This window comes from Neofelis nebulosa, chromosome 5 (assembly GCF_028018385.1).
Source record: "Neofelis nebulosa isolate mNeoNeb1 chromosome 5, mNeoNeb1.pri, whole genome shotgun sequence".
NCBI lineage: Eukaryota > Metazoa > Chordata > Mammalia > Carnivora > Felidae > Neofelis > Neofelis nebulosa.
This window is the reverse complement of record NC_080786.1, coordinates 153848491-153874577: the sequence shown is the minus strand read 5'-3', so window position 1 is coordinate 153874577 and position 26087 is coordinate 153848491. Positions and strand designations below refer to the sequence as shown.

The 26087-nt window shown below is 47.0% G+C and overlaps 1 protein-coding gene across 1 annotated transcript; it reads left to right on the top strand.

Annotated features, from left to right (window-relative positions):
• The first annotated feature begins 932 nt into the window (after positions 1 to 932).
• Positions 933 to 22755, top strand: LOC131512866 (cell adhesion molecule DSCAM-like). Its single transcript, XM_058732058.1, has 4 exons — positions 933 to 1296; positions 7512 to 7709; positions 9038 to 9340; positions 21779 to 22755. The coding sequence occupies exons 2-4, from the start codon at positions 7661 to 7663 to the stop codon at positions 22129 to 22131; spliced, it is 705 nt and encodes a 234-aa protein (XP_058588041.1). The 5' UTR covers positions 933 to 1296; positions 7512 to 7660; the 3' UTR covers positions 22132 to 22755.
• The last annotated feature ends 3332 nt before the right edge of the window (positions 22756 to 26087 follow it).

Sequence of the window (26087 nt, the reverse complement as noted above, 5' to 3'; positions counted from 1 at the left end):
GATAAGAACGTGGACTCTCAGAGCAGTTAGGTAAACAGCCTGACATTGTACACACAATGTGTAGGGAAGCCACGGTTTCACTGCGGATCTGTCCGTCCCTGGAGTTTATGTTTTCTCCTGAACACACTATTTGAGAAAAACTATAGTTCTGGCAAATCCGGGGATTATATTTGACTTAGTTATTAATATCTGCATTCATAATATACAGGAATTAATTACTGCAATGAAATTAAATACCCTAATATGTATCTAGAGCTTATTAATTAGACATTCTTATTCCTTCATAATTGAAATTGTTTCTAAATCTCTTTAAGAGACTGAGAAATTGATGTCCCGATTATTATCTTTCGGAAGCTTTGATGTCTAACTTTTAATCTCTAATCGCTCTGCAAAAATTTACATTCTCGGAGTGTTATAATTAGGAAAATAAATAATATAATGTTAAAAGCTGTTATTCATACATTCTGACTTGTAAAGCATTTGTGAAATGTACTGATGTCATGAAGCAAACCAGGTGATTCCTAAATAACTTTGTAATATGCAAGAAAACAGTTTCAGCTGTTACTGAAATTCGTTTCAAAAACCGTCCTCAAGAACAGGCTGAAGAAATCTTCTGTTTCCCCCTTTCGTCTAGCCTCACCCCTTCCTTCCTTGATGACATCAGCACACACTGAAGACATGAATGGGCCATGAGTGGGAATTAACTTTGCTTGGGGGTGTGTGAGTGAGAGCTTTGCTTTAGAAAGTGCTTCATAGTCCTTGACCCTCTCTCTGGCTATTGGCTTTCCCATCATGATCTGCCTGGTCCAGCTTCTGGATGCTTCAGGACACGGCACTGATGGATTTCTGAGACACTTATTGCTATTCAGTGAGGGAAGAATTACAGACCCAGGGGGACTGAAATGGAAGGATCCTTGACCTCAGAATTCCCTCAGCCCAGTCAGCGTGGAAGCTAATGGAGACATTGGCAGGAAAATAGGCAAGAGGCAGAGAAAACATGACAGATCCCCAGATAGTGGTTCCCAACCTTTCGTGTGCATCAGAATCACCCGGGGTGCCTGTTCAAAATACCCATTCCAGAACTCCATCTCCAAAGATTCTGATCCACTTGGTCTAGGGTGGGGCCCAGGAATCTGCATTGTAACAGACATTCTGGGTCATTCTGATGCTGACTGTCTGGAGCCCTCACAGAAAAATACTTCCCCAGGTGTTAGACATGGGTCCCTGCCACTTAGCACAGGGGGACAGGACCTCTCAAGCTTGCCACTCTCATAGCCCGTGACTTCTTTCTGCCAGGTAAAATGAGCGAGCTTCCCCACCTTCCTTTCAATGTTCAACTAGCAGAGGAATGCACAAAGGCCAGTCATAATAGGAAGGAAACAGTCACACCAAAGCACTGGGAACATCCCAACTGCATGATCACCACCACCACCTCCCCAACTAATGGAAACATTGATTCAGTGACATTCAGAATATCAACAGAGGTGTGAATGTTGGTCCTAAGCAGAAGCGATAACCAGCAAGAGGCAAGTGGCAGGGCCAGAGGCACATGGAAGGGGAGTGTCCGAGTGTCTCATACCTATAATGCTGTAAGCGTAGTTGGGAAACTTTACGGATTCCTGCATTCAGACTCAAAAATATTTATTAAGGTTTTACTTCCCATATGGCCCAGTGATGGGGGTACATCATGAGATGCAAAAAGGCATTCATTTCATCTCAGTAGAGGAATTGGACATTATTAACCAGGGAACTCAAGCATTTTTCATTTACCTATAAGGACTAGGACTAGGACGTGATGGTGAGTGGGGGGAGGGGGGGCCGTGTGGGGATGATGGGAGGGGCTACTTCAGATCCAACTCTGGGAAGATCCGTCACGGAGTTGAAAATCTGAGTCCAGGCCCGGAGCTGGGCTGCCAGGCAGGGGAAACAAGAGGCAATGGCTCCTAAGGCATGTTGGGGCAGCAGCATCACTGGAATGCCATGGGCAACAGGGAGGAGCCAGAGGAAAGAGCCAGCCTGGTCGCCAGGTCTCCTGGTCCAGCCTCATGAGTTTGCACTCCACTCTGCAAGTGTTGGGATGAGTTGGCAGAGTTCAGTCTGATGATCGCATCACACTGAAGCATCCACAGCTTACAGAACGATGCTTCTTCCGCTTGTGACGAGCTTCATCCAGTAATGTTTACAAACATTAAGCAAATCTACTCAACGTCATGCATCAGTCTCTGGTTCAAAAGGAAAACACAGAACTATTCATGTACCATCTGCACCACATTCTCTACTAGGGATCATTTTTTCATTAAATGTTCCCTCTGGAACCACATTACGAGGCCCTAAGAGCCTCCCATTTCCCATTTTGAAGTGGAAACAGTGGGTGACTGGCCCCCCAGCAGATGAGCCCCAGCAGAAGTCTGAAGCTGGGAGCTTTGTGAAGCCCGGTTCACTGCTTGTGTCCTGCACCCCAGAGCTTGTCACCTGTGCCCGGTGGTTCACCTGTGTCATCTCAGATCCCGTGCGGCAGTCCCTGCACACTGCAGTTTGGCACATTTGCAGAGGCCGATTTATGATCTATTTCCTCGACTGCAGAAGACACTATTACTCTGTTCTAATTATACTAGGACTGTGTCACCATTGTGGGAATTCTTTAGTTATAAGCAGAGCATCTACAATATGTTGTCTGCGCATTATAATGGCTGCATGATAGAAGTTGTGTTTCTAGGCATTTTGTTTAGTTTTCCAGAGTTGCAACAAAGATTCATTATGAGGATAGGAGAAATCACAACAATTGACTGTTGAGCTCTCCAGCCGGTGAAAATAGATGCCCTGGCTGTATCTGCAGCTCTGCTCGCTTCCCTGTCGCTCCTGTGGATGAGGGTACACCTGAAAGTGGGGGTCTGATGGTGTCTGTGTCTGTGTCCGCAACCCCCCCCCCAACTCCAGCCACAAGGTCTGACACATGGTAGGCACTCAATAAATAGATTTAAATATCAACCAACCGCCAAGTTCTGAAATCCGAGTAGAAGGGGTGGAAAAGAAAGGATGTTCAGCATTTTAAATAAACAGGACTCGGGAAGTCCATTTGGCCCCTTTCTTTGTTCTCCATTCCCTGGAGATCCTGAGGAGATCCATTTCCTAAGATGTCCTGAGACATCTAACCGGCTAAGTGTCTGTTTGCTAGATGATCAGATGTTTGTAAGTATGTACACAGTCTCTCTCCAGCTCACTTTGTGGAGACTTACCAATGAGATCATCACAGGAGAACTTAAATTAACTTTCTTACTCAAAAGATGTGCAAGGATACAAAGACACGTGAAATGATATGTGTTCGACTTGGTCCAGGTTTTTGGGTCATTTGAACCTGGAAGCCATCCCTTGGTTCACCATCCACCCATCTGGGCCGAGAGCATGTACAAGCGCCCTTGGTGCATGAAAGGGCTAGACCAGGAATGAGTGGGAGCTCCTGTCCTCACCAGCTCTACTTTTCAGCTCTTTTCTGAAGCATGGGGAACTCTCCAGCATCTGGCTTTATGATGTTCAATGGGTATTTTTTTTTCTGCCAAACCTTCTCTAAATTGACTTTCAAGCCTTCCTGATCAACCTACCAAATGTCCCTCCACCCTCTTCCCAACAAACGGAATGTGTTCCAATCCTTACCAAGTGTTTGGCACTCAGGAATCGTGGGCCAGGCCCCAAGATCTACAAGGCCCCATCACCACCATGTCTCACAACAGCCCTGCGGGTGGGTGAGATGATAACCCCACTGTCAGAGATGAGGGAAGTGGGCACGTCTGATGAGCTCACAGCCAGCGAGTAGTAAAACTGAGTCAAAGGCAGACAACTTAACTCCAAAGCTCCTCCTCAACTGCTCCGTGTTGCTGTTGAGTGGAGACCATGATTCCCAGGGGATATCTATGGACTGAGTAGACTTCCATATCTACATAAGAAGAGTTTACAACATGGATGGAATCTTTTTTTGTTTAGACTTTGAAAGCACATGCACACTCCATCCATCACCCGGAATGGTACTAGACATCGTCCTGCAGGAAAATACCTGATGGGGTGAGGAGTGTGCCATGTGTAATGAGCCCTTGATAAATACTTGTTCGTTATGCAATGGGAATGTTCAGGCCTCCACAGTGTCATCACCATGTGAAGCTGAGCCCACAGCACCTACAAGATAGGACTGGGAATAGCAGGGAATAAAAACAGATTAATACCTAGATCACAGTACACATGACATGTTTTATAACCCTATTATCCCCCAAATCCTCTCTTATCCTGAATTCAGGATGATTAAAATAATTTGATTCAATGGGCAGAAAAGCTTAATTTAGGTTTAGACCCAGTGTTCAAAAGCCAAGAGTTATTTGTATCACTTACCTTCTAATTTGTTGGCTGTTTAGCAAGCATGATGGCTCATCACTAAGTTTTATTTATATTAGAATGTTGGGGAGCCAAATAAAATGCTTTCCATGCAAGGACAGTAAATCTCAATGTGTATTTCCTTAGTAGCTTAGCTGGTAAGACCTACAAAGAAGGTTACCAAGTGGAATCCAAGTCAGATTTTTATTTTAGCTGCTATCATAGGAGTTATCATACAGAAGAGTTCAATTGAGGTACAAAACAGCTCCCAAAACCTGATTATTTTTTAAAAATGTGTCAACTACCTCAATATTCTACCAACTGAGATCATTTTGCCTCTAGGAGGCTTGCTTAGAGCAGGACAGAACTGCAAGCTGTGGTTCAAGGAAAGTAATACCATGACCTATATTCCCAACATTATCAGGCCATTGGTAAAACTGTCCTCATCTAGAAGGAAAAAAAAGGATAATGAACAAAATTAACTTAAAAAGAGTTCTAGCTTTGAATAGAGACTGACATGCATAACTTGACCATGGAATTTTCCACATAGGGAGATCTCAGTGAGAAAGGGGTAAGGTCCTGCCCCACTATGGGTGGGCAGGCTTGGTGGGAGGAAACACGGCAGGGGGAGAGGGATGGGAGTGAGGAGAGTACGTCCTTGAAGTGAGAAGATCAAACTGACATCCCCGCCCCTGCCCAAGCATCCATGCCAGGAGTAAATCTGATCCACGGCTGTCTTTGCAAGAAACTGAAAGAGGAATAAAAATGTGAATCCTCAAATCTTATGTAAGGGACTGGGTACTTTTCTGGAAAAGATTCATTAGCATTTAAATAACAAGCCCCATTTATCGAAGCTCTCCTTATGAAGTCCATAGTACCTGGAAGATATTTAGCCTCCTACCCGTGAGAATGTTTTTCTGTCTCTTTGAGGACCTCTCTCCTAGCATTTCAGTGGAGAAAATGCAATTATCATTCATACCTTGCTGTCCAGAGAGCTTGGTGCTCGAGCATAACACATTTACATTCTAATCAAGGCAAAAAAAAAAAAATATCTTCCAATAAAGTCTTCTGTGGAATTTTGCAAGTAAGTGATGAAATGTGTCTTAAAATCAATGCCCCAAAGAATATGCACCAAGACGAAGCATTTTGATGACCCAGGAAATCTTAAAATATATCGATTTGGCTGCCATCTTAATGCTTGTCTCCAGCATTGTAGAATGATGGATTAGGTTCAAAGCCCAATAACTATAATTTTCCAAAAAGAAGAAAATCTTCCATTTAAAAAGAAAGTCATTTCACTACATTCAATTGTCTGCCTCCCATGATCCAACATGGCATTACACACAAGCCAGTGTCATGGCGGACACTGTATTAGACACTTAGATGTCCAGCATGAGGACATGTGTGGTCAAGTGATGGGCAATCTCTGAACCAAAACATGGAGTCTTGGGCTCCATTTTTACCACTTAATAGCTGCGTCACTTTTCCTCTCTGAGCTTCCATTGTTTAATCCATAAAGTGACCCTGGGCTGAGTGTATCCATCCAGGGGCCTATGTGTACTGGAGATCATCATGGGCTCTGTGAATGGACCCAAGGATGAACATCCTTACCCCTACCCTGGAGCAACTTCCAGGCCCATGAAAACACATAAGTAAGTCACTGTAACAATGCCAAGGAATGGCCCCCTCGGTGTTGATCTTCTGACACTGCCTCATTAGGGTTGAGCAGTAAATATAGACTGTTGTGTTTAAAAGTCTCCAGGACATTTTGAAATATAACTGCATAAAATTCCTTTTTTAGAAGCAGAGAATTCAGTGGTATAAATGGCCCATCTAGGACCTTATGTTGCCTATAGGCCAGAGCCCAAGAAAAGGTAACTGAGCCTCTCTATTCCCTATTCCACAGGGTTCTAGAAAAGACAGTGTTGCTTGTCCACTCCAGTGTCCCCCCCAAAGAGCTGAACTAAGAACTCTGTCCACTCATTGACCTGCTGTCTTTGGTTCCAGATTTAGAGAAAATGAAACCAATCTGGTGCCAGCCTCTGTATATGTAAATCTCTGGTTTTAAGGAAGGCAGACATATGAAATCCAGATACCCATTAACCATGTGTTCTCCACATTGAATGACCCACATCTTTGACAAAGTTCAATTCCATTGAAGACATATGTTACCATATGCAAAAGACTAAGTGAGTATTAGGACAAGAGGGTATCACCATCTCGGTCTAGGAACTTGAAATTTAGTTGATGAGTAAAACAGCCCTGATCAAGGCAATGAGTAAATATAAAACCACAATAACACAGGAGATGCCTGGAGCTGCTGTAACAACATACCACAAACTGGGTGGCTGAAAAGAACAGAAATCTGTTGTCTTCTGGGAGCCAGAAGTCCAAATTCAAGATGTCAACATGCTCCTTCTGAAACCTGTCAAGAAAGATCCTTCCTTGCCTCTTCCTAGTTTCTGGTAGTTGCTGCTGACAGTCTTTGGCATTCCTTGGCTTGTAGCCCCAGCACCTCAATCTCTACTTCCATTGTTCCGTGGCATTCTCCTCTCCTGTTCTTATAAGGACACTAGTCCTGTTAGATTAAAGGACTACCCTGGTACAGTCTGACTTTATCTTGACAAATGACATCTACAGTGACCCTATTTCTAAGTAAGGTCACATTCTGAGGTACTAGGGGTTAGGATGCGGACATACCTTTTGAGGGGACATGAGTCAACCCATAACGACACCTTAAGGTAGGAGAACCATTAAAAAACAGACCACGTTAGAGCATATTTGGCCACGCGTGGAAGATGGTGGCTATTCTCTGGAAGTTTAAGTGATGTGTGTTGAGCCATGAAAACATTAAGGGCCAAGAGAAAGGTTTGAATCCATAATTCCTGAGTCCAAATCTAACATTCTTTACCCCACAGGACTTTTTAGAGTGCTTAAGTATCACATAAATGTCTCAGACCACAAGAGAAAGGAAATGAATCCTCTAGACAAAAACGGAAGGAAAGGCTTCCAGGATGCATGAGTCTTAACAGGGGCGTCTTAAGGCTGGCGGGGGTGGGGGGGGGCAGGGGAAGAACCACCCTCAACACTTTGATCACAACTGATCATACTCCTAGAGACTAAGACATACATTGTTCTTGGCCTCTTCACAGATCCTACCACCAGGAGGAATGCCAAGGCAGGACCCACAGCAAGAAACCGGTATGCCAGCCAGTGGACCCTCAACAGACCCCACCCCACCATTTCAGCACACACCCTCACCACAGACTGGAGGCTGCCGACGCCCAGGGCTGCAGGATCAATGGACAAGGAGAGTGACAGTTACAGTGTCAGCCCCTCACAAGACACAGGTAGGGGTCTGCACGCCTCCTCCTCAACCCTGGGGACGGGCACGGCCCTCAGATAGCCTTCACAGGCTCCTCCTTATGCTCTTTCAAGGCCACTTTCAAATTGTTAGGCTGTTTTTTAACCAGTATTATTACAACCATGCAGCATTGATGATATCCAGGGCCTGGTGATTTCTGCAGGGCAAAACCAACGGGCATCTCAGATGTCCTGAATCTCAGACTCATGCTGTCCTCTCCTTTGAGTTCCTACCCCACTGAGAGAAACACAGATACTTTAAAATGCTCACCCAAACTGTTGCAGTAGGTTCTGAATATACTCTGAGGGCACGTGACCCGCTACCGTCTCTCGGTTTAAGACGTTGCACTGGAGGTGTCATGGCAAGGTCATGGCACCCTCTATAGGGAACATGGGCTGATCCTTTTGACAATTCAACAGGGGTTGATTATAAGGTAAGTCATCCAGTCTGTGCCATCAACCACCAAGATTTCACTTCTGAGAGAAGACAGGACCTAAGAATAGCGCTCGGTTGCCCCAGCCCCCCCAACCTTAACTCTAGAAAGGAAATTATATCTAAACCTAATAGCTGTAGGAAATTTGAATACTCATTTTCTTTTGTTCTGGATGATATACTTCAAAAATAATGTTCCAAAGGTGGAGTGTTACCCTGTGCATTTATTTTTATGGCTGTTATTTCTCTTAGAAGAGTCTCAGAGTTGCACAGAGGTGATTCAAAACTTTTTCGTGTGTAAAATACAGATTCCTCTGGCCAAGATGCACCTCCTTTTGTCCTGGGGGTTTCCTGGGCCCCACAAAGGGTGGCAGTCACAAAGGATGAGTCCAAGGGATCAGGGGCCATTCTTCCCACTGGCCAGTTTCGTGCAGAATCATGGCTTCGTTTCTAACCACTGCCGTGTCTTCCTCGCAAGCTGAACTGCAGAGCTCAAATCATTCGTGTCAATTAAAGTCCCTGCGGAACAGAGTGATCCGCAAGTCAGAGCAGGGGGTGGACACGGCCATTCATTTACACGACACTCCCAATCATCTTAACTAAACGCAGAATTTTTTAAGCATTGCTGATTGACGGGCGTGTCCCAGGCTGGGAGCATCCGACTAACGCGACTGAGCTGAAACAAAGCTTCCCGAGCCCACTTTACTGAGACGTAAAACACAGGCCCCACGGTGACCGAGGCAGTTCTCAGTCAGTGACCCAGGACCCTGCCGGCGTGTACCATGATCTGGGAGAAACAGCCACAAGCCAGAGAAGGCCATCCAGTCGGTGCGACCGTACAGCAATAATTTATCCGTCTCGTTCTCTCTTTTTACGCTATAGATCGAGCGCGAAGCAGCATGGTCTCCACAGAAAGTGCCTCCTCCACTTATGAAGAACTGGCCAGGGCCTACGAGCACGCCAAGATGGAAGAGCAACTGAGGCACGCCAAGTTCACCATCACAGAGTGCTTCATATCAGACACATCATCTGAACAGTTGACGGCAGGGACAAACGAGTACACGGACAGTCTGACCTCCAGCACCCCCTCAGAATCGGGGATCTGCAGGTTCACTGCATCCCCCCCCAAACCTCAGGATGGAGGTCGAGTGATGAACATGGCGGTTCCAAAGGCACATCGGCCAGGTGAGAAAAGAAAGGCACGGACCGCTGTTTAGGAGACTTGTCTTCCTGATGCGCTCTCGTCTGCTAGGAAAGCCCATCCTGGTGTTTGGACTCGATGCTCCGTTTGTAGGTTGCCGTGCAATGAACCACCCCAGAGCTTACTGCTTTGCAACAGTGACCATCGCTCATTTTGTGTACAAATCTGAAATGTAGTCAGGCCTTGGTGGGGCAGCCCATCTCTGTCCCAGTGGTGTCAGCTGGGCAGGCTCACTTAGGTCTGGAGGAGCCCTTCCCAAATGGCCATGTGTAGGATTCTCCACCAGGTGGCTTGGGCTTCTTCGTATCATGGCAGCTCGGCTCTAAAGCAAGTGTCCCAACAGGCAAACAGTGGACGTAGCTGGTCTCTTAAGGCGGGGCCTGGAAAATGACACAGCATTTCCGCCATGTTCTGTTGCTCAAGCAGTCAGGAAGCCCAAGGAGCCCCGATGGGAGAGAAGGAGATCCCACTATGTGAGGAGAGGAGGCTCAAACGCAGGGGGCTTGGGTTGTAAAGCTGCTGTACTTAAGGCTTTCAGAAGGAGAGAGGTCTTACCAGGGGGCCGGTGCTTGGGCCTTGGCTTCATTGAGTTACCCAAAGTGACAGTAACTGGCTAGGGTTTGGTCAGCCACTGGTTCAGTCTTTGTCTTGAGCACATGAGAGGGGTCTGGCTGTGTGGATGGCAGCTCTGAGCCCTAAGGCCTACAGGGCCCGGCAGATCATGTACATAAGTGAAGAGAATGGAGAGCAAGGGAAAAGGGGAATGGTGCAGGCGGAAAATTTAAGAGTTCACAGGCTATCTAGAGGGAAGAGACTCCAGCGTGCTCCCACCAACTAATCCCCAGTGGAAATGCGGGGTTAGTATGAGTGACTTTCTCAAGAGAAGCCAGAAAGCTTGGTTTTATACGGAGACCCGCAGTTTTCAAGTGTTGGGCCAGATACTTGCAAACCATTATATGGGGCAAATAGACACATCTTTAGATGGAATCCGGCCATGGCAGCCAGTTGTACTCGTCATCTGAAGAATCCCTTTTTCTTCTTCACCCTGAAATAGCTGCCTGTAGACTTTCCTTTGTGGACGGCCTCTCCATTCTTGTTGAATCCAGTCTTATTTCTCCTTTTCCCATTTTCTGAACCTCTCTACTAGTCCTATTTCAAAAATTTATCTTCACTTTTAAATTACTGCAACTCCCTTGGGTTTTATGGCATATAGCCCAGCTGAAATGAGCCTTATAAATGCATAAAAATATATAAAAATAAGAATTGTCTAGCCAGCAACTAATCTTCCAAACTGAGTCAAGATTCATGCCAGCTTACAATAAAGAATGATGGCTTCATTTATTTTCATTCTGTCTACCTCCTCAGGGAGAAGATGAGCTGTGATTTGTGGGTGTTTTTATTTCCAGCATTTTTCGTTGTTGGCATTTATTTGCAAGGCAAATGCGATAAAAACATAAGCTCTTTATGGCTGTAAAGCCTGAGAGTGAGGAAGATAGGAGAGGAGAAAATGTGCCTCTGGACATGTTTAACCTTGGTAGCCTTCAGTTGCTGTCTCTGTAAAATGGGCATTGACGTGGGTGCCTACCGTATGGGGTTTGTGTAAAACGAGTGTGGCATAATTTGGGTAAAGTGGTTAGTTAGCAGTTGTTTCTCTTGTTGCTTTGTTGAGGGATTCTCGTGGTGACTCCAGTGTGGTCTCCAGATGTGCGGCTGGCTCCTCTCCTCCCTCCCTCTTTTGTTGGTCTCCCTTCTGTGGCCCCTGAGGGCCTCAAAAGCATCCGCCTTATTTGCATATCACCCAGTCACTACGCGACGCTTCCATCGGCAACCATATTCCCTTGCGTACAAGAGCTCCTGGGTGACATGATGCTCCTATATGTGCAAGCTTTGAATTAATTAAAGGCTTGGGTTTCTTTTTGATGTCTTGTTTGAACAGAAGTTCAAAAAAGTTTGCACTTCTGTTATGACATTGTTGCTTGGATCCATCAGAACAATCGAAAGATCACAATGAGGTCAGGTAGTAGAGTCTTAAAATGCTCTTTAGACTAAAATGAGTTTATAACTTTAGGTAGGAGTAATGTTTCAAGTCAGCACAAGTCCTCACGTCCACAAACTTTGCTTTCTCCACCCTAGATGACTGTATTATTATTGAATATTTCTGAGGCTTTTAGGAAAGCCTTTCAGTTGTGTCTTTATAAGGAGACTACATTCAACACCAGGCATCAACCCCAAGGTTACAATTTATCACTCTGCTGACTGGAGGCTGCCTCAAAATCATCAGTTCCTTGACTGCTTTCAAACCTCATTCCTACCTGTGTTCCCGTGGTTCTAGATGGTATCAGTCAGTGTCAGCAAAGCCTCCCCAGCCTCTGCCCATCTTTCCCCTGGCCTTCGTGTCTTCTTGGGACCCAAAGCTTTTAAATGCAAATCAAGTCAGGGTCAAGTTAAATCAACTTGGCCAGATCCTGGCTCCAGGAAGACAGAAGACATGTCTTAACTGCCTCCAAACTTCTCTCCCAGCGTGTAGCAGATAATCTGGCCGCATAGTCAGAAATATCGTGAATGACTTAATGGCACTGAATATATGCTCCCACCCCTGTATGTGACACCTGTGGTAGGTGCTTGAAGATATGGAATGAATGCAGATCTCTGTGATAATCACATAGCTGTTATAATGACAAAACTCACCAATTGGCTAAGATATTACAATTACTAGAACTTGTTACTAAAAAGAACATTTCAGTCCACCCCCTCTTCCAGCCTAACTTTAAATAAAGTGATTTATTTTCTGTTCTTGCTCTTGACAAGTGGAAAGGAAGTCTCTTCCACAGAAGGGGAGCCCCCCATGCAATGTGAAGGCTTTCACACATGGCAAACATCAGACTCTAGCTTTCGATGTTCAATAGTACTTGAACTCTGCATTTACTGAATTTTTAGGATGTTTATATTTTATGTAAAATGCCAGTTGTGCTATTGTTTTATTTTCTGCAATAAGGGATGGTTATTTCCGTCTTTAAAAACAAAAGACAAGCCAAACTCTATCTTCCTCTGAGAAACAGCTGGAAAGCTTAACAGCTTCTTTCCCTCTTGGTCAAGGCAACTTCCAATACTTTGATTACAGTAGCTGGTCTTGGGTTCGGGTAGCATCCTGAGCCAGTTTCTAATGTTCTTGAATTACTGCTCCTCCTTTATTCATGAAATGTATCCTCATGCCATCAAGAAATGCCATTGCATGAAGCTACTAAAATCCATTTAAAGGTTCGCATAGGCAACCTAATGCATCCTGGCCTTGGGAGCATCTGGAGAAGGGTTGGTCCATTTAGATCTCTGCTCTCACACTCTGGGACCCCAGCCTTAAATATATACCCATCAGCCCCTCCCGTGATGAATGCACTTGAGGTTTTCCAGCCGGAAGTGGCCACTGCCTGCTGTTGACTTGTTGGTTCTCTGAACAACCAGTTACATGAAGCAGTCTGGGGGCTTCAGTGTTCAGATCCATCTATGCCCTCCTGGATGTGTGCATTTATCCAAAGAGAAGAGCATGGGCAAGAGGTGCTTACCTGAAGGGCAAGCCATCCTCTGCTCCCTTGGCGACCTCCAAAGAAGGTTTTTCTTCCTGCTCTCAGCTACTGCGATCGTGCTGTCTCCCCTCCGAAGCCCACGTGGTTCTCGTGCTGGCTCTTGAATCAGAATTACACTCCAGAGAGAGCTTCACTGCCCCAAATCCCCCTCTTCAGCCTCATTCTACCTCCGTCTCCCTCGCCCTCTGAGGACGTGGCTCTGCTCGGGGCAGGTCACCTGGTGCAGACTCCCTCCTCCTGACCCAGGGTGCCACACAGTTCCTCTCAAGCAGTTCTGCCTCCCACCTCCCCTAATCCCTCTGGGTTGAGCGGCTGGGGCCCCGTGCCTCAGACTTGCATCGTTCTCTTTTTTGCACTCGTTAAAATTAGATTTTCAAGTTTCGATCACGAATGTTATTCTAAGAGCTATGGAAAGGGTCTCCTTTCAAGTGCAAGTATCTCTGATATTCCCCACGCTCACACACCCTGCGCCCGTGCATGGTTCTGGCCTCCATCCTTCTAGAGATATCCCTGACCCTTCTCTCCCGGCCTCTCAGCCTCCTTTTTCCCGTCAGCATGTATTTTTTGAGTGCTCACTCAGTAACTGGCCCCACTTCCAGAGCTGGAGATACGATGATAGACGAAACCCACAAACACCCCGTCTTAAGGCAACTTGCATTCCTGGAGGTGGAGACAGACACTATTCAAGTAAGCAAATAATACAGCTTCAGATGGTGGGGAGTTCTGGGAAGGGAAGTAACTGGGGAAAGGGACAAAGCCTGGCAGGGGTCAGGAGTTGGGGAGAATGATCAAGGAAGGCTTCTGGGAGCAGTGAGACGTGAGCTGAGATCTAAATGGTGGCTGGGGCAAAGAAAGCCTGACAGACACCATAAAGGGACAGAGGTCCAGGCAGAGGGAAGTGCAAAGGAAGGAGACTGGAATGAGCTTCACATTCACCTCATGGAACAAGACTTTGCTCTGAGCTGACAAACTCTCGTATAGTTAGAAGGACCCTGGGGCCATTAGCAACACCTCTGAATATTGCTGTACACCCTTGCCCTGGATAGACCTAAATATTCCAACGAGCTCTTCCTGGCTCCCTGCTGGGAAACCGATGTCTTTGATGTGCATTTGTGATTTTGTCTTCTTAAGGACTGACTTGTTATTTTAGTGTGACGTCTCCAGAACACAGGAAGTGATGGTGGACTTGTTCTGAGGGGCTCACCTTTTGCACCGGCCTCCTCCCTTTCCAGGTGCCCAGGCTTTCCCATCCTTCCAAGGGCTCTTGCGTGTTTATCGTAGGTGCTGCCGTCGTTATCTGTCCTCCAGTGCCTAAGTGTGCATTCTTTTGTTCTGACTGCCTGTTCTCGGACTCCGAGACCTTTAGCTCAGTTTTTCTTGGCCGGCTTATTGGGATTCAGCTTGGGTTGCTTAGGAGCCAGCCCACAGGTAGTGCAAGGTAAGGAGGAGACCCGTGCCTGACAACGTGTGAGGGAGAGGCAGGAGGCCCACCTGTGTCCTGCTGAGCGGCCAGAACGAAGGTTCTAGATTCCATTGCCATGGATGACAGGCAAAAAGTTTTGCCACAGTGCAAGTTTGGCATCTCCAGAAAGACACAAATATTTTACACTCATTTATGCAACCCATATTTATTGGATATCTTCTCTATAAAAAGATACTGCACTGGGTATTATCCTAAGACATAAAAGTGTTAACATATTAAACCAACACTTCCCACAGTCTCCTTATTTTATCAGAATAGCATGTAGTATAATAAACAGCAGACAAAGAAACCTGAAGACACAAGGCAGATAAATGAGGAGATCCAAGAAACAAGGTCCAAATCCAGCCTATGGAAGACAGGGACCCCCCCCCACACACACACACACACACACACACACACACACACACACACACACAAGTGAGATGCCATGATAAGCCAGGAGCAACTCAAAGGTGCTGGGAATATACAAAAATGTAAGAAGACAGCAAAGTCCTGTGTGGACACAGCTGGCCCCAACTTCTAACATATCTTATATCCCAAACTTGGAAGCAACAAGCTTTAAATTCAAGTGATACAGTCAGTCCTCTCATGTTGAAATCCCTTGTGTGGTTGCCCATTGCTCTCAGGATAAAGACTCATGGGGCTTTGAGAAGCCAGTCCCGCCTTCCTCACCCATCAAGACCCCTGCTTTCTGGGCTCCTCAACTCCACAAATGTCTATTTCCTCTGCCTAGAATCCTCTCACGTCTGGATTAACTCAGTCCTCCTGTGGGATGATTCAGGGCACACGGGTCTGCCAGCCCCCTGGGGGAGCAGGTGTAAGACTCCAACCGGGCCACCCTCTCAGTAGTCCCCAGCGTGTGGGTCCTTGTGGATCTTTTGTGGGAGCTGGAGCTTCCTTGAATCTCATGGCCCCCTCCTCACCGGGTGCTCCAAACACCCTGCTCAGTGGTCCTGACCTTGCCCAAATGCTGGGGCAAGGTCCTGTTTTTTTTCAGAACTACTTGATTTCAGAGGAATCGTAAGCAGCAACAAACTCAAAGCCCCGCTTCATACCTCAGTGTAGTTTTTAAAGTTCACCAGTGAGTAGGAAGATCGCAGGATTGATGAGCTCTTAAAAATGCATGAAGCCTCCTAAGTACAAGCCAAGAATGGTAACAGAATCAGCACACACGGGCCTCCGCTATCGGCCTCGCATTATTTATTTAGGGGTTTTCCTGCTTGCCTTTTGGGAGCTAAGATTCATTTACCAAGAGAGGTTCATTTACAAGTTTTCATTACCTTGCTTCAGCATTAATATTAAACTCAAAAAGTGTTAGATCTCGTTTGGCTCCAGAGTGGGCAGACTCCAAGCTCACCCTTTGTAAGTAGCTCTTTGATGTTGTAGCATCATTACAAGCCTGATCTGTGTGGTTCTTGGTGAAAGTGCTGGAAGCATTCTTTGCTTCTTACCTTTGCATCAATACCCAGCCCCATCCAAGCATAGAGATGAAGCCTTGTTAGAAATTGATGAAAGTTCCTTTGTATTTGGCCCCAGAGGACAGCCAAGCCCCCCGGGACTCTGGTTCACTTTCATTCCCAGAGAATTTGTTGTGAAAGCATCCGCATGCTCTCTTAGGTGCATGGAGGGGGAAGAGGGCTATTGCAGTGTGAATTGGAATCGTAGCCTCCCCAAAATGCATTTGTTTGTTTCATACTTACCCCCGGATTCCTGATACAGATGTGCTTATTACCTAGTGTCCACAGGTGAGATAGTGAAGAGCATAAGGAAGGCTTAAAGATGCCCTTAGAACTCACCGTGCCCCCTTCTCTTGACTACAGATAAGATGCAAACACCAAAAGGGTCACAGCACCGTTTCGAGGCAAAGGCAAGAATTTTGCGTGAAACCCAGAAGTTGCTAGCTCAGGCTCTTACCCCATCCTAATCTCCCACTGCATCGGGCCACCTCAGAGGCAGACCCTGTGGCCACTGTTGCATGAGAACCGTCCCTCACTCTCTCCCAAGAACCGAGGTCATAACTCCCAGTGGACCAGTAGAAGCTGAGCAGTGAAATCCCTTATTCTGATTGAGTTAAATGGTTTTCAGATAAAATTAAAGCAAAATGAGGGTCCACTTGGAATTGTGAACTTTGGCCCCTTTAAACTATGGTTTCTCAACAGCACAATGAGCCCTGGAAGCAGGGTCACTTTTTCTGGCGGGGGATGAAGGGGAGGGGTTGTCCTGTGCTTTGTAGGGTTTTAAGCAGCATCCTGAGCCTATGTGCAGCCACCTCCCAACTGTGACATCCAAATAGTCTTCAGACATGGCCTCCTGCTTCCTGAGGGGTAGAATCACTCTTTGCTGAGAACCACTGATCTAAACTCTAGACGTTTCCTTCCCTAGTGTGGGGTATGCCAAATGGCTGGAAGCATCGCCCGAGAATAGATTCATGGAAGGCACATCATTATAGATTTTCTGAATCAATGCATTCTTGCTCTTTTTCCATATCGATTTTGCCATCCTTCTTCCAAAGCTGAAGTGCATTCAAACTGTGTGTGCGTCTGAGTATCCTGAGAAAGTTCGGGAAGTTTTGCTTTCCCGATAGGAGGGAGCGTCTCCTGGCTTCAGATAAGTGACACAGGTTCACTAGAGCCGTTTTCGCAAGGCTGGGCCAACCATGGCTGGAAGCCCCCTTGGGGGTGATGGCAGGCTCTGAGTATGCCATGCACCTGCTGGGGGGTATGGGGCCATCAGAGGGTCTGTGCTGGTTCACGACTGGCATCAGTAAGCAAGGTGGTTAGGGACAGAGGGAGAAATCAATGCCACTCGTTCAGTGTGAACTTTCAGAGAGACTAGTGGTGCCGAAGGTCCCAGGAGCAGTGACAGGAAAATGAGGAATGGACCGTTATGTCAACAATAAGGCATAACATTGAACAAGGGCTGTGCCACCCCCTCCCCCCTAGTCCCTGGAGGTGGATGTCTCAGGGGCACAGGAGGGACAGCCTGTGATCTGGAGTTTGCAGGCTGAGGAAGTATGCAGAGGCCCGGAGGTAGGTGGGTATGGCCAGGAGAGGGGACAGGGCCATACCCTCACCTGTGATCTGCACGCTGGGGGCCCATGTGGCCGTGTCCTCCTCCACTCCTCTGCTGCATCCCATCTGCTATGGCTCTTTGTCTCCCATTTTCATCCCCTGCCCAAGTTCTCTGTCTCGTGTTTCTTCCCTCTGTGTGTGTGTGTGTGTGTGTGTGTGTGTGTGTGTGTGTGTGCTTCCATCACTCATTCCACCTCTGTTCTCTCCATCTTTGTCTCTGTCTCTCTCTGATCACTCTCTGATCTCTCCATCTCTCTCTCTCTCCGCTCTCTCAGCCCCGTTCCCCCCACTCACCCCACCCTGACCACCCGTGTCAACCCCTCTGACTGCGGTCCAGTCCGGCACCTGAGCCCCTAAGCTCAGCCCGTCAGAGCACCTTTTCCCAGGTGTCCGGACCCCTCCACCCCCACCCTCACCCCACGTCTCCCACACAAGGGCCGGGCCTGAGGAGCAGGGCACAGTGGGGAGACTGCTTACAACACACAAATGCATGAATTAAAACCCACAAAAATCAGTGGGCAGAGTGTGCCCCAAAGTTCCACTTGGGACTCTTCCCCCATCACCGTGTTTGCATTCATGCTGGGTTTGGGAAAGTAGCTAACAGGATCTAACTAACTAGGAAAGTGCTAGAAATGCAGGCCGTTATGGAAGTAGGGCAGAAGGAAGACGTGGAAGGCGGCTTTGGGGCCCCCATATCCTTTCCCTTCCAGCCACCAGTATGTGAGCCCGGGTCCTTCTACCTGTCCCTTCTCCTGTGCATTTCCACTTCTCCTTCGGTGGCAGCTTCTCCCCAGGGCTTCCTCCCCTCTGTGTGTCGCACACACACACGCACACACACACTCACACATGCATACACACATACACGAGCACAGACACACACATAATCACATGAACACATGCATACACACATGCACACACATGCACATAAACACATGCACACTTACACTCACATGCACACACATACACACACACATATACACACAAACACATATGCACCCACCCGCACACACAGACCCATGCACCCACATAGATACACGCACACACGCATACACACAAACATGCACACACAGTTACACACAAGCACACACACACATCCACACATATAACACACACGCGTGCCCACGCACCCCACTTTCCTTGCCGTCTGTGCGCTGGTCACTGCATTGCGTGTCACTGCCACCCCTGCCCCCTCCTACCCCCACACTATTTCACCCCTTCCCTCTGCTCTTTACTTCTTGGAGAAGAGGATCCACATGAGGGAAACAAAACGAGAAGGAGAAAGAGGGAAAGAGGAGGGGTAAGGTGGAGTAAAGCAAAGAAGAGGAGTTTAAGTAACAAATGATTGAATCCTCCTGAAAATAGAGGCAAACCCCACTGAAACTGGTTTTACTGGAAACAGCGCTAAAGCCACACTTCGGCTCCACAGTGGGTTGACACGCACAAGGATACCAAGGGCCATGCGTGCCTGACGGAGGTGACTGTAGACTTGAGCTTCTCTGGGATCACTGGTCTTCTCACACGTGTGGGATGACTCCAGAGGGTTCTGGTGGGTTCTCGTCAGGGCGTATTGCTCCACAGAACATTAGAGAAGATTCAGCGGCTGGGGGTGGGTCAGCTGGGGAGGCTGGAGTGTGAGGGGCTCAAAGACCTGCTCGCTGTGGAGACAGATGCCTTCAAAGAGGCTCTGCTCCCCGCTGAAGGAGATCCAGCCCATCCCAGACAAGATTTAAGGACATCTGTGTGAGTGTCCTGTGGCCGCCATAGCAAAGTACCACGGACTGGGCGGCTCAGAACAACACAGATTTGTGCTGTCACAGTTCTGGGAAGGCAGAATTCCAAAATCATTGTCAGCAGGCATGTGCTCCCTCCAGGAACTCCAGGGGAGAACCGCTTCCTTGCTGCCTCCAGCTGCTGGTGGCTGCAGGTGCTCCCTGGCTTGGGGCAGCACCTCTCCACCCCTCCTCCCCTCTTCACATGGCTCCTCCCTCTTCTCTTGTCTCCAGTCTCCCTCTGCCTTTCCCTAGAAGGACACCTGTCCCCAAACTTGGCACCCACCCCAAGTCCTGATGACTTCATCTCCAGATCCTTAACTTAATTACATAAACGAAGACTTTCTCCAAGCAAAGTCACGCTCACAGATTCTGAGGGCTGGGACATGGACATATCTCGGGGAGTAGGGGATGGGCACTAACCAACCCACTGAAGACAGAAGCCAAGGTAGAAAGAAGAGTTCCCAGCTCATTCCCCTGGCAGGTCTCCAGGCCATTAACTTCAGACCTTCTGAGAAGGGAGATATCTGACAGTAAAGCCGTTTTCACGTGCATTATCTAATGAAATCCCCACCACAACTCCGTGTGGTGGATTCTGCGAGTACCCCCATTTTATGAGTGAGGAGACTGAGCCCAGATTAAATGCAGGCAACGTCTTCCAGACCTCTGCTCCTAAATCGCTCAGGGAAACAAGCAGGCGGAGGGCAGGACGCTAAGAAAAGCGGATGTGCCCCTATCCAGATTGTCAACATCGTCAACCCATATTCAGGTTTTCCAGTCCCCTTGTCTCTTGCTGGAGTGATGAGTGCATGAGTTCTCTCGGATCTGCAGGCATCTGAAGAACATAGAAGACGGAAGGGTGCAAGAACTCAGTCTCCCTAGTGGTACTTGGATTGGCACGTGGGGTGGGATTTTAATGGACATAAAGTGCCTTTAATAAACACAGCTCACCGATTACTTGGGTGCTTTCTTCCTCATAAGGGCATGAATTATTAAGAAAGCTCATTTGCAGTATTCACACTGTCAAAAGGGCTAATTAGAGCATCGTACAACTTAATAAAGCTTTGCTGAAAAGTGGATCACTCAGAGATACTGGATAGTCACAGAGAGTTGTCAGACCTTCAGTAGGAAAGCGCAGGCAGCCTTCGTACACAAAGATGTGGGGGCTGGGCTCTTTCCGTTACTAAGGATTTGCAATTCTCCCCCACCTTTCTCAGCTACCCCAACCCTCTGATCACGAAATCGAACGTGAGCCCTTGCAGGCAGAAAGCAGCTATCATTGGCTTTGTCTTTTGATTTCAAACACATTTGTTCTACCTCATCTAGGACCTGAGCACCCTGCAATCCAGCTGGGACCAAGAAACTACTGCTTTGCAAAGGGCTTAATAAGTCCTGTTCATTCAGTGGGGACTTAGCGGGATAGAGAGCCATTCCCGAATCTGTCGCAACACTTTGCAAATATGCCACGGGTTCAAGATTCAGTTGGATCTCAGAAACAGCACGAGGCATTCTTGACCTACATTTTCAAATCACCCTGGGGGTAAAGGAATGCCACGTTTTCTTAAGCCTGAGAACGAAATGACAAAAGAATAATAGTCATGTAAATAAATAAACGAGCAAATGAATATAATGGGCTTATTCAACTCTCAAGAAAAAAGATGGGTCACTGTTTTTAGGAAATGGGATGTGTGAACACCCACCCACACCATCCTTCCCTTTCACCCTGAGGCCACCCTCCATTCAGAAGCCAGGATCCTTGGGCCCTTTTCTAGCTCACTGTTCTATTCCCTCTTACATTCCATGGACATCCTCTGAGCTCAGACCATCACCATGCCTCCCGCATCTGAACATCCTCCCGTCTGGCATCCTGGCTCGAGGACAGCACACCCCAGCCCGCTTTCTAACCAGAACTGCCCACCCACCCAGTGTGCCATGGAGAAGTTACAAGTGAGCCAAAACAGTGAGCCCCTCGGCCCCCAGATGGCCGGGAAGAGCCCCCCCCCCCCCCCGCCGCATTCATCCCAGCTGATTGCTGCACAAACACTCCTTGTCTGTGTGCGTCCTGGAGAAAGAAAGACCCGAAGCCCTGGGCTAACCAATGAGCATTACCTTTTCCTTGGTATCGCTGCCTCCTTCCTCAAGCCCTGTGCTACCCCCAGTGCTTCTAGTCACCACCCACGGGGTCCAGTGTATCACACTTTGTACCTGGGGCGCGCTGTCGCCTTTGACGTATGTTTTTCTTTCCATGGTGGGATTTTGAAGGATCTCGTTACCTCTCTTTCTCCTGCTGAAGCATGACACTTAAGAGCCTAAGCCAAGATGCCCTAGAAAAGCCAGTGGGACGCCTCGTGGGACGGGTGTCAGGACAATTCCACCTGCTTTTGTAGTGAGCTCTGACAAGGGGTCCTGCAAAGCAGTGGCGAGGTCCAGTGACATCTCCGGCTCTAAACGCTGAACGACACTAGGCACCTGCTTAGCAGATGAGGAAGCCAACTAACCACTCTGTGTTTCCTTCCAGGTGACCTCATACATTTGCCTCCATACCTTAGAATGGACTTTTTGTTAAACCGAAGCGGTGCCAGCACCAGCAGGGACCTGAGTTTAGGGCAAGCGTGCTTGGAACCTCAGAAAAGTCGGACCCTGAAGCGACCCACGGTCCTTGAACCGATCCCCATGGAGGCGTCCTCCTCCACGTCCTCCACGAGAGAGGGACAGCAGTGGCAACAAGGGGCTGTGGCCACATTACCTCAGCGAGAGGGAGCAGAGCTGGGACAGGCAGCTAAGATGAGCAGCTCCCAAGAATCCCTGCTTGACTCTCGGGGCCATTTGAAAGGAAACAATCCCTACGCAAAATCCTACACCCTGGTATAACAAATAGCATGACTGGACAGCAGTTGTAAATACAATTTAAAAAATTCAATCAAAGCTACCTTTTTTTTACGGAATTCCAATATTTATAATTAAAGAAAATTGCCAAAATATATTAAAAAAAAAAGAGAAAATACTGAAACCACAGACAGTGCAAAGACTCTCCTGCTTTTTTTCTGTCTGAGTGTGAGCTCCATCTGCCTGGGCATCTGATTTTTTGGGAAAGAAGTCCAGTTTTATGATCTTCACAGGCTATTGCATTTTTACTGATTTTCTACAAAGTGCATGGGGGACTAATTAAACCTTCTGACTGGAAGTTCTATCACACAAGATTTAAGAACGAAAACAGGAAAAAAAATTTACCCTCTTTGTGAATTTAAAAGGAACCTTGATTTGGGGGCAGGGGGGGAGACTTCAGTCATGTTTGCACACCTTTCTTTCCCATTAGAAACTGGGTCCTCAATTTGACCTCCTTCTGTTGTTAATTAGGATGAGTGCCGTCAGTGAAGGGGTTAGGGGGGAATCAATTTGATTTTCTTTTTTTCTTTCTGTTTATTTTTTAATTTAATGAGACACTCTTTGCATTTTGTCTAAGCGAAATAAAAAAGGAAAGGTTGTCTGCCTTTATTTCGGTGTCTACCTCTCTTGTCTCCTACTGATCGCTGGGTCCTCCTTCCTCTTGACTCTCGTGTTTGCAAACACCAGGACTGACCCAGACGGAGCCCAGTTTAATAAACCAGCGAAGATAACAGCACTCCAAGCTCCTCAGGAATGGCTGAGAAGAGCACAGAAGACACAGCTGGTCCTGACCATAACCGGGGGCTGGCCAGGTGTTCTAAGCTTCCCAGATGTTCCACTCCTTCCTTGCCTTTCCACAGCACTTCGCCCTCCAGCTACGCCAGGGGTCAGCAAACCATGGTCCACGTGCCAAATCCAGCCCGCTGCTGCTTTTGTAAATAACATGTCATTGGAACACCACCACGTGCACCACTTGCATTTTGTCTATGGCTGTTTTGTGCCACGATGGCAGAGTTGAGTGGTTGCAACAGAGGTGGTAGGAAAATATTACCAGCTGGCCCAGGAGAGAAACGTTTGCAGACTCCTCCTCTAGAGTCCCACAGTTAGCACCAGCTTGCTGGAGAAATGAAGAGAGGACCAGGGAATTCTATGCACCCTGCCCTCCGGGACCTGTTCTGTCACCACCATGACTGGTATCTAAATTTGCAATAGACCATCTTAGAATATGTTGCCTCTGATTCACTCCTCTGTACCCGGAGGAAACCAGCCAATAGTAAGTGAAGTTCCTCTGAAATTTAACTTTTAATTTTTTTCCCCTCCAAGTTTAAATTATTTACCACAGGGCTCATCCTACCAGAAAAAGTACTCTTAAGTAGTCTGAACTTCATTCTTCATCCCATGACACACGGTGTGCTTTAGAAAGTGCACATCATCTGCCCATGGCACCCACACCCACACCCCATCCCAGACTCTCTTAGGTCTTCACAACAGGGGTCTGGCATTGATCAGAAAACTTGATCAAATGCCCATGGCAGCTCAGTTGCCCAGGTAACACACTACACAAGTACCTTTCTCTCTCTTAGTAGTCTCTACAGGCTCCTATTTAAGCCACCAGCACAGACTGGTGCCAATTATTACCATCTGACATGTTCAGAAATGTCTTTCCTGTTCTCCCCTCCTCCTTCCTTCCTTTCCTCCCTCTTTTCCATCACTGCTTCCTTCCATTTATTTTCCAGGTAGGCACATTGACCTACCTAGCCTGCAGACCAGGTCCACAACTCATCTGCCGGAACAAACATTAGATGACTCCGTGCTTGTGAAGTGTGCTTTCTTTATTCTTGCCACAGTTTCAGAATTTGATCCCTGTTGACAGTTTATTGTCTGCACCCTTACAGACCCTCACAGACTGCTTTTGTATGCAAAGGAAATTAAATGCTGCTTTCTGGGAAAAAATTAAAACTATCTTTCATCAGTTTAAAACTTCTATAGTCCCCAAACTTAGAAGTTTACCATTTTTTTCATTTTCTCTCAAGCTGTGCAAAAATAAAAATTCTGCATCATGACTGCCTCTCTAATGGATTACTTTCATAATCCTGCCTTGATGACGTTCATTAAAATGAATTCAACACACAAGCATTGTATCAAAAAGTCCACTTCTCTCTCTCTCTCAGGAAGGGGCCTGGAATTAATAGCCACAAAGAGATCCAGATCTATAGACGTAAAAGGGGCACTGTGTAGTAAAACAGCCATTATCCAGGGTGACAATAAATTAATTTTCCTCTAGACCTCTGCCTGTCTCTAACCTGATTTATAATGTCTTTGAGAGGTCATCTTGTTAGGCTAAGTCTGAAACCAGAGTGCTTTATCTTAGATCAATGGGACGCAGGTAAGTTCTTTATCCTTTGCCAATATCTAGAGGGTCACTGGACAATAGCCATTGGGTCAATGGGCTGGGTTTCTTCTGAGGCATCCATTCAGCTGACAGTCTAAAAAAGGCCCACCTTCCTAAAGTGAACAAGGCCTTTGCTTAATACATAGCCAATAAACCACACAGCATTAGTACACATATATCTACACGAACCCTAGTGCTTGCATTTGGTTCGCATGTCTGCCTGCCCACTTTCTTACATCCACATCTGCCATGACCTTCCATGAGGAGGAGAAGGTGTAGAAGTGGAGGTGAAGAAAGATGAAGGGGTAAAATGATACAAAGCTGATCATAGGTCAGGATGGATAACCTCCCATCCCACCATGTTTGTGCCCATGCCACAGAGAATCATGATAATACTTTAAGACACCGAAAACACACTGTTGCTTAAATTGCTCATAAAATAAGCAGGAAATCACAGTCAGTTAAGGCCCTTCTGATCTGGGACTTTGATCTCCATAGGCCAAAAGCTTCATGTGACTTTTAAGGAAGTGACTGAGGCCTTCCAGAAAAGCTGTGAACTCTGTAAATCTATTTCTAGCAAAGGTGGACAGCCTCCGTGGACTAGGATTGCTAATCCAAGAACTAGTTGATTATAATCACCTACTCTTGAAGGTTCAATGGGAGCTGATGGTATGTCCGTGTTCAAAAGTGTTCCTCTATTACCTAAACAATGTGGCCCAGAGGGCATCATCAGCTCTCTGAAGATCACTTGGGAAGATTAAGTATCAATAATTTAATATCCAAGGGTCCTGAGCCCCATGTTAGTTTTTCACTCATTGGCTCAAAGGGACCTGTCAAACAACAGAGTCAGAGGAATAAAGCTGGAGCGAAAGAAAAGTTTTCTTCAGTTCTTAGAAACCAAACTGTTGCAATCCTAACAAGGGCATAAGTCAAGGAGTCCTCAGGCTTATGTAGAACTGTGTCTGTTTGCTCTTATATGTTGTTTATTTGAGAAGATTTGTGATGGTAGAGCTCTTGAGTAGCCTAAGGAATTTCTGAGCCTACCGAGCCACGGCTAGGACAGAGTTAGGTGGTAACTAAGGATGGGATCCTGGCTGAGCCCCTCTTCCCTCCACAAGCTGGGACCAAAGATGGGATGGACCTCAGTGTTGGCTGGGTCACTCGAGTATCAGCAAGCATGAGAGTGGGAGTTAACGGTTGAGAGACAATCTGCCATGAGTCCCTTGCATTTGCACATACCTGCTGAGAGGAGACATTAATGGATTCTGTTCTGTACTATATTTTCAAGGATGTCTGCATAACAAATAGCTTTGGAAGATAGAGATATGTCTCCCTTCTGGGCAAGAGGCAGTTATGTTTGCTGACCAAGATAGTAAAAACAATGTCTTTCTCTGAGGCAAAATTTAACAGGCTTGCCAGCAACCGCCTTTTTTTTTTTTTAAGTTTGGAGTTTCCTAGGCATTAGACACAGGCATTCACACCCTCAAGCTTCCCTGCCTGTCTGCGTGGCCTCAGTCAGGTCCCCTGGTGTTCTGCCATCTCCACCCCA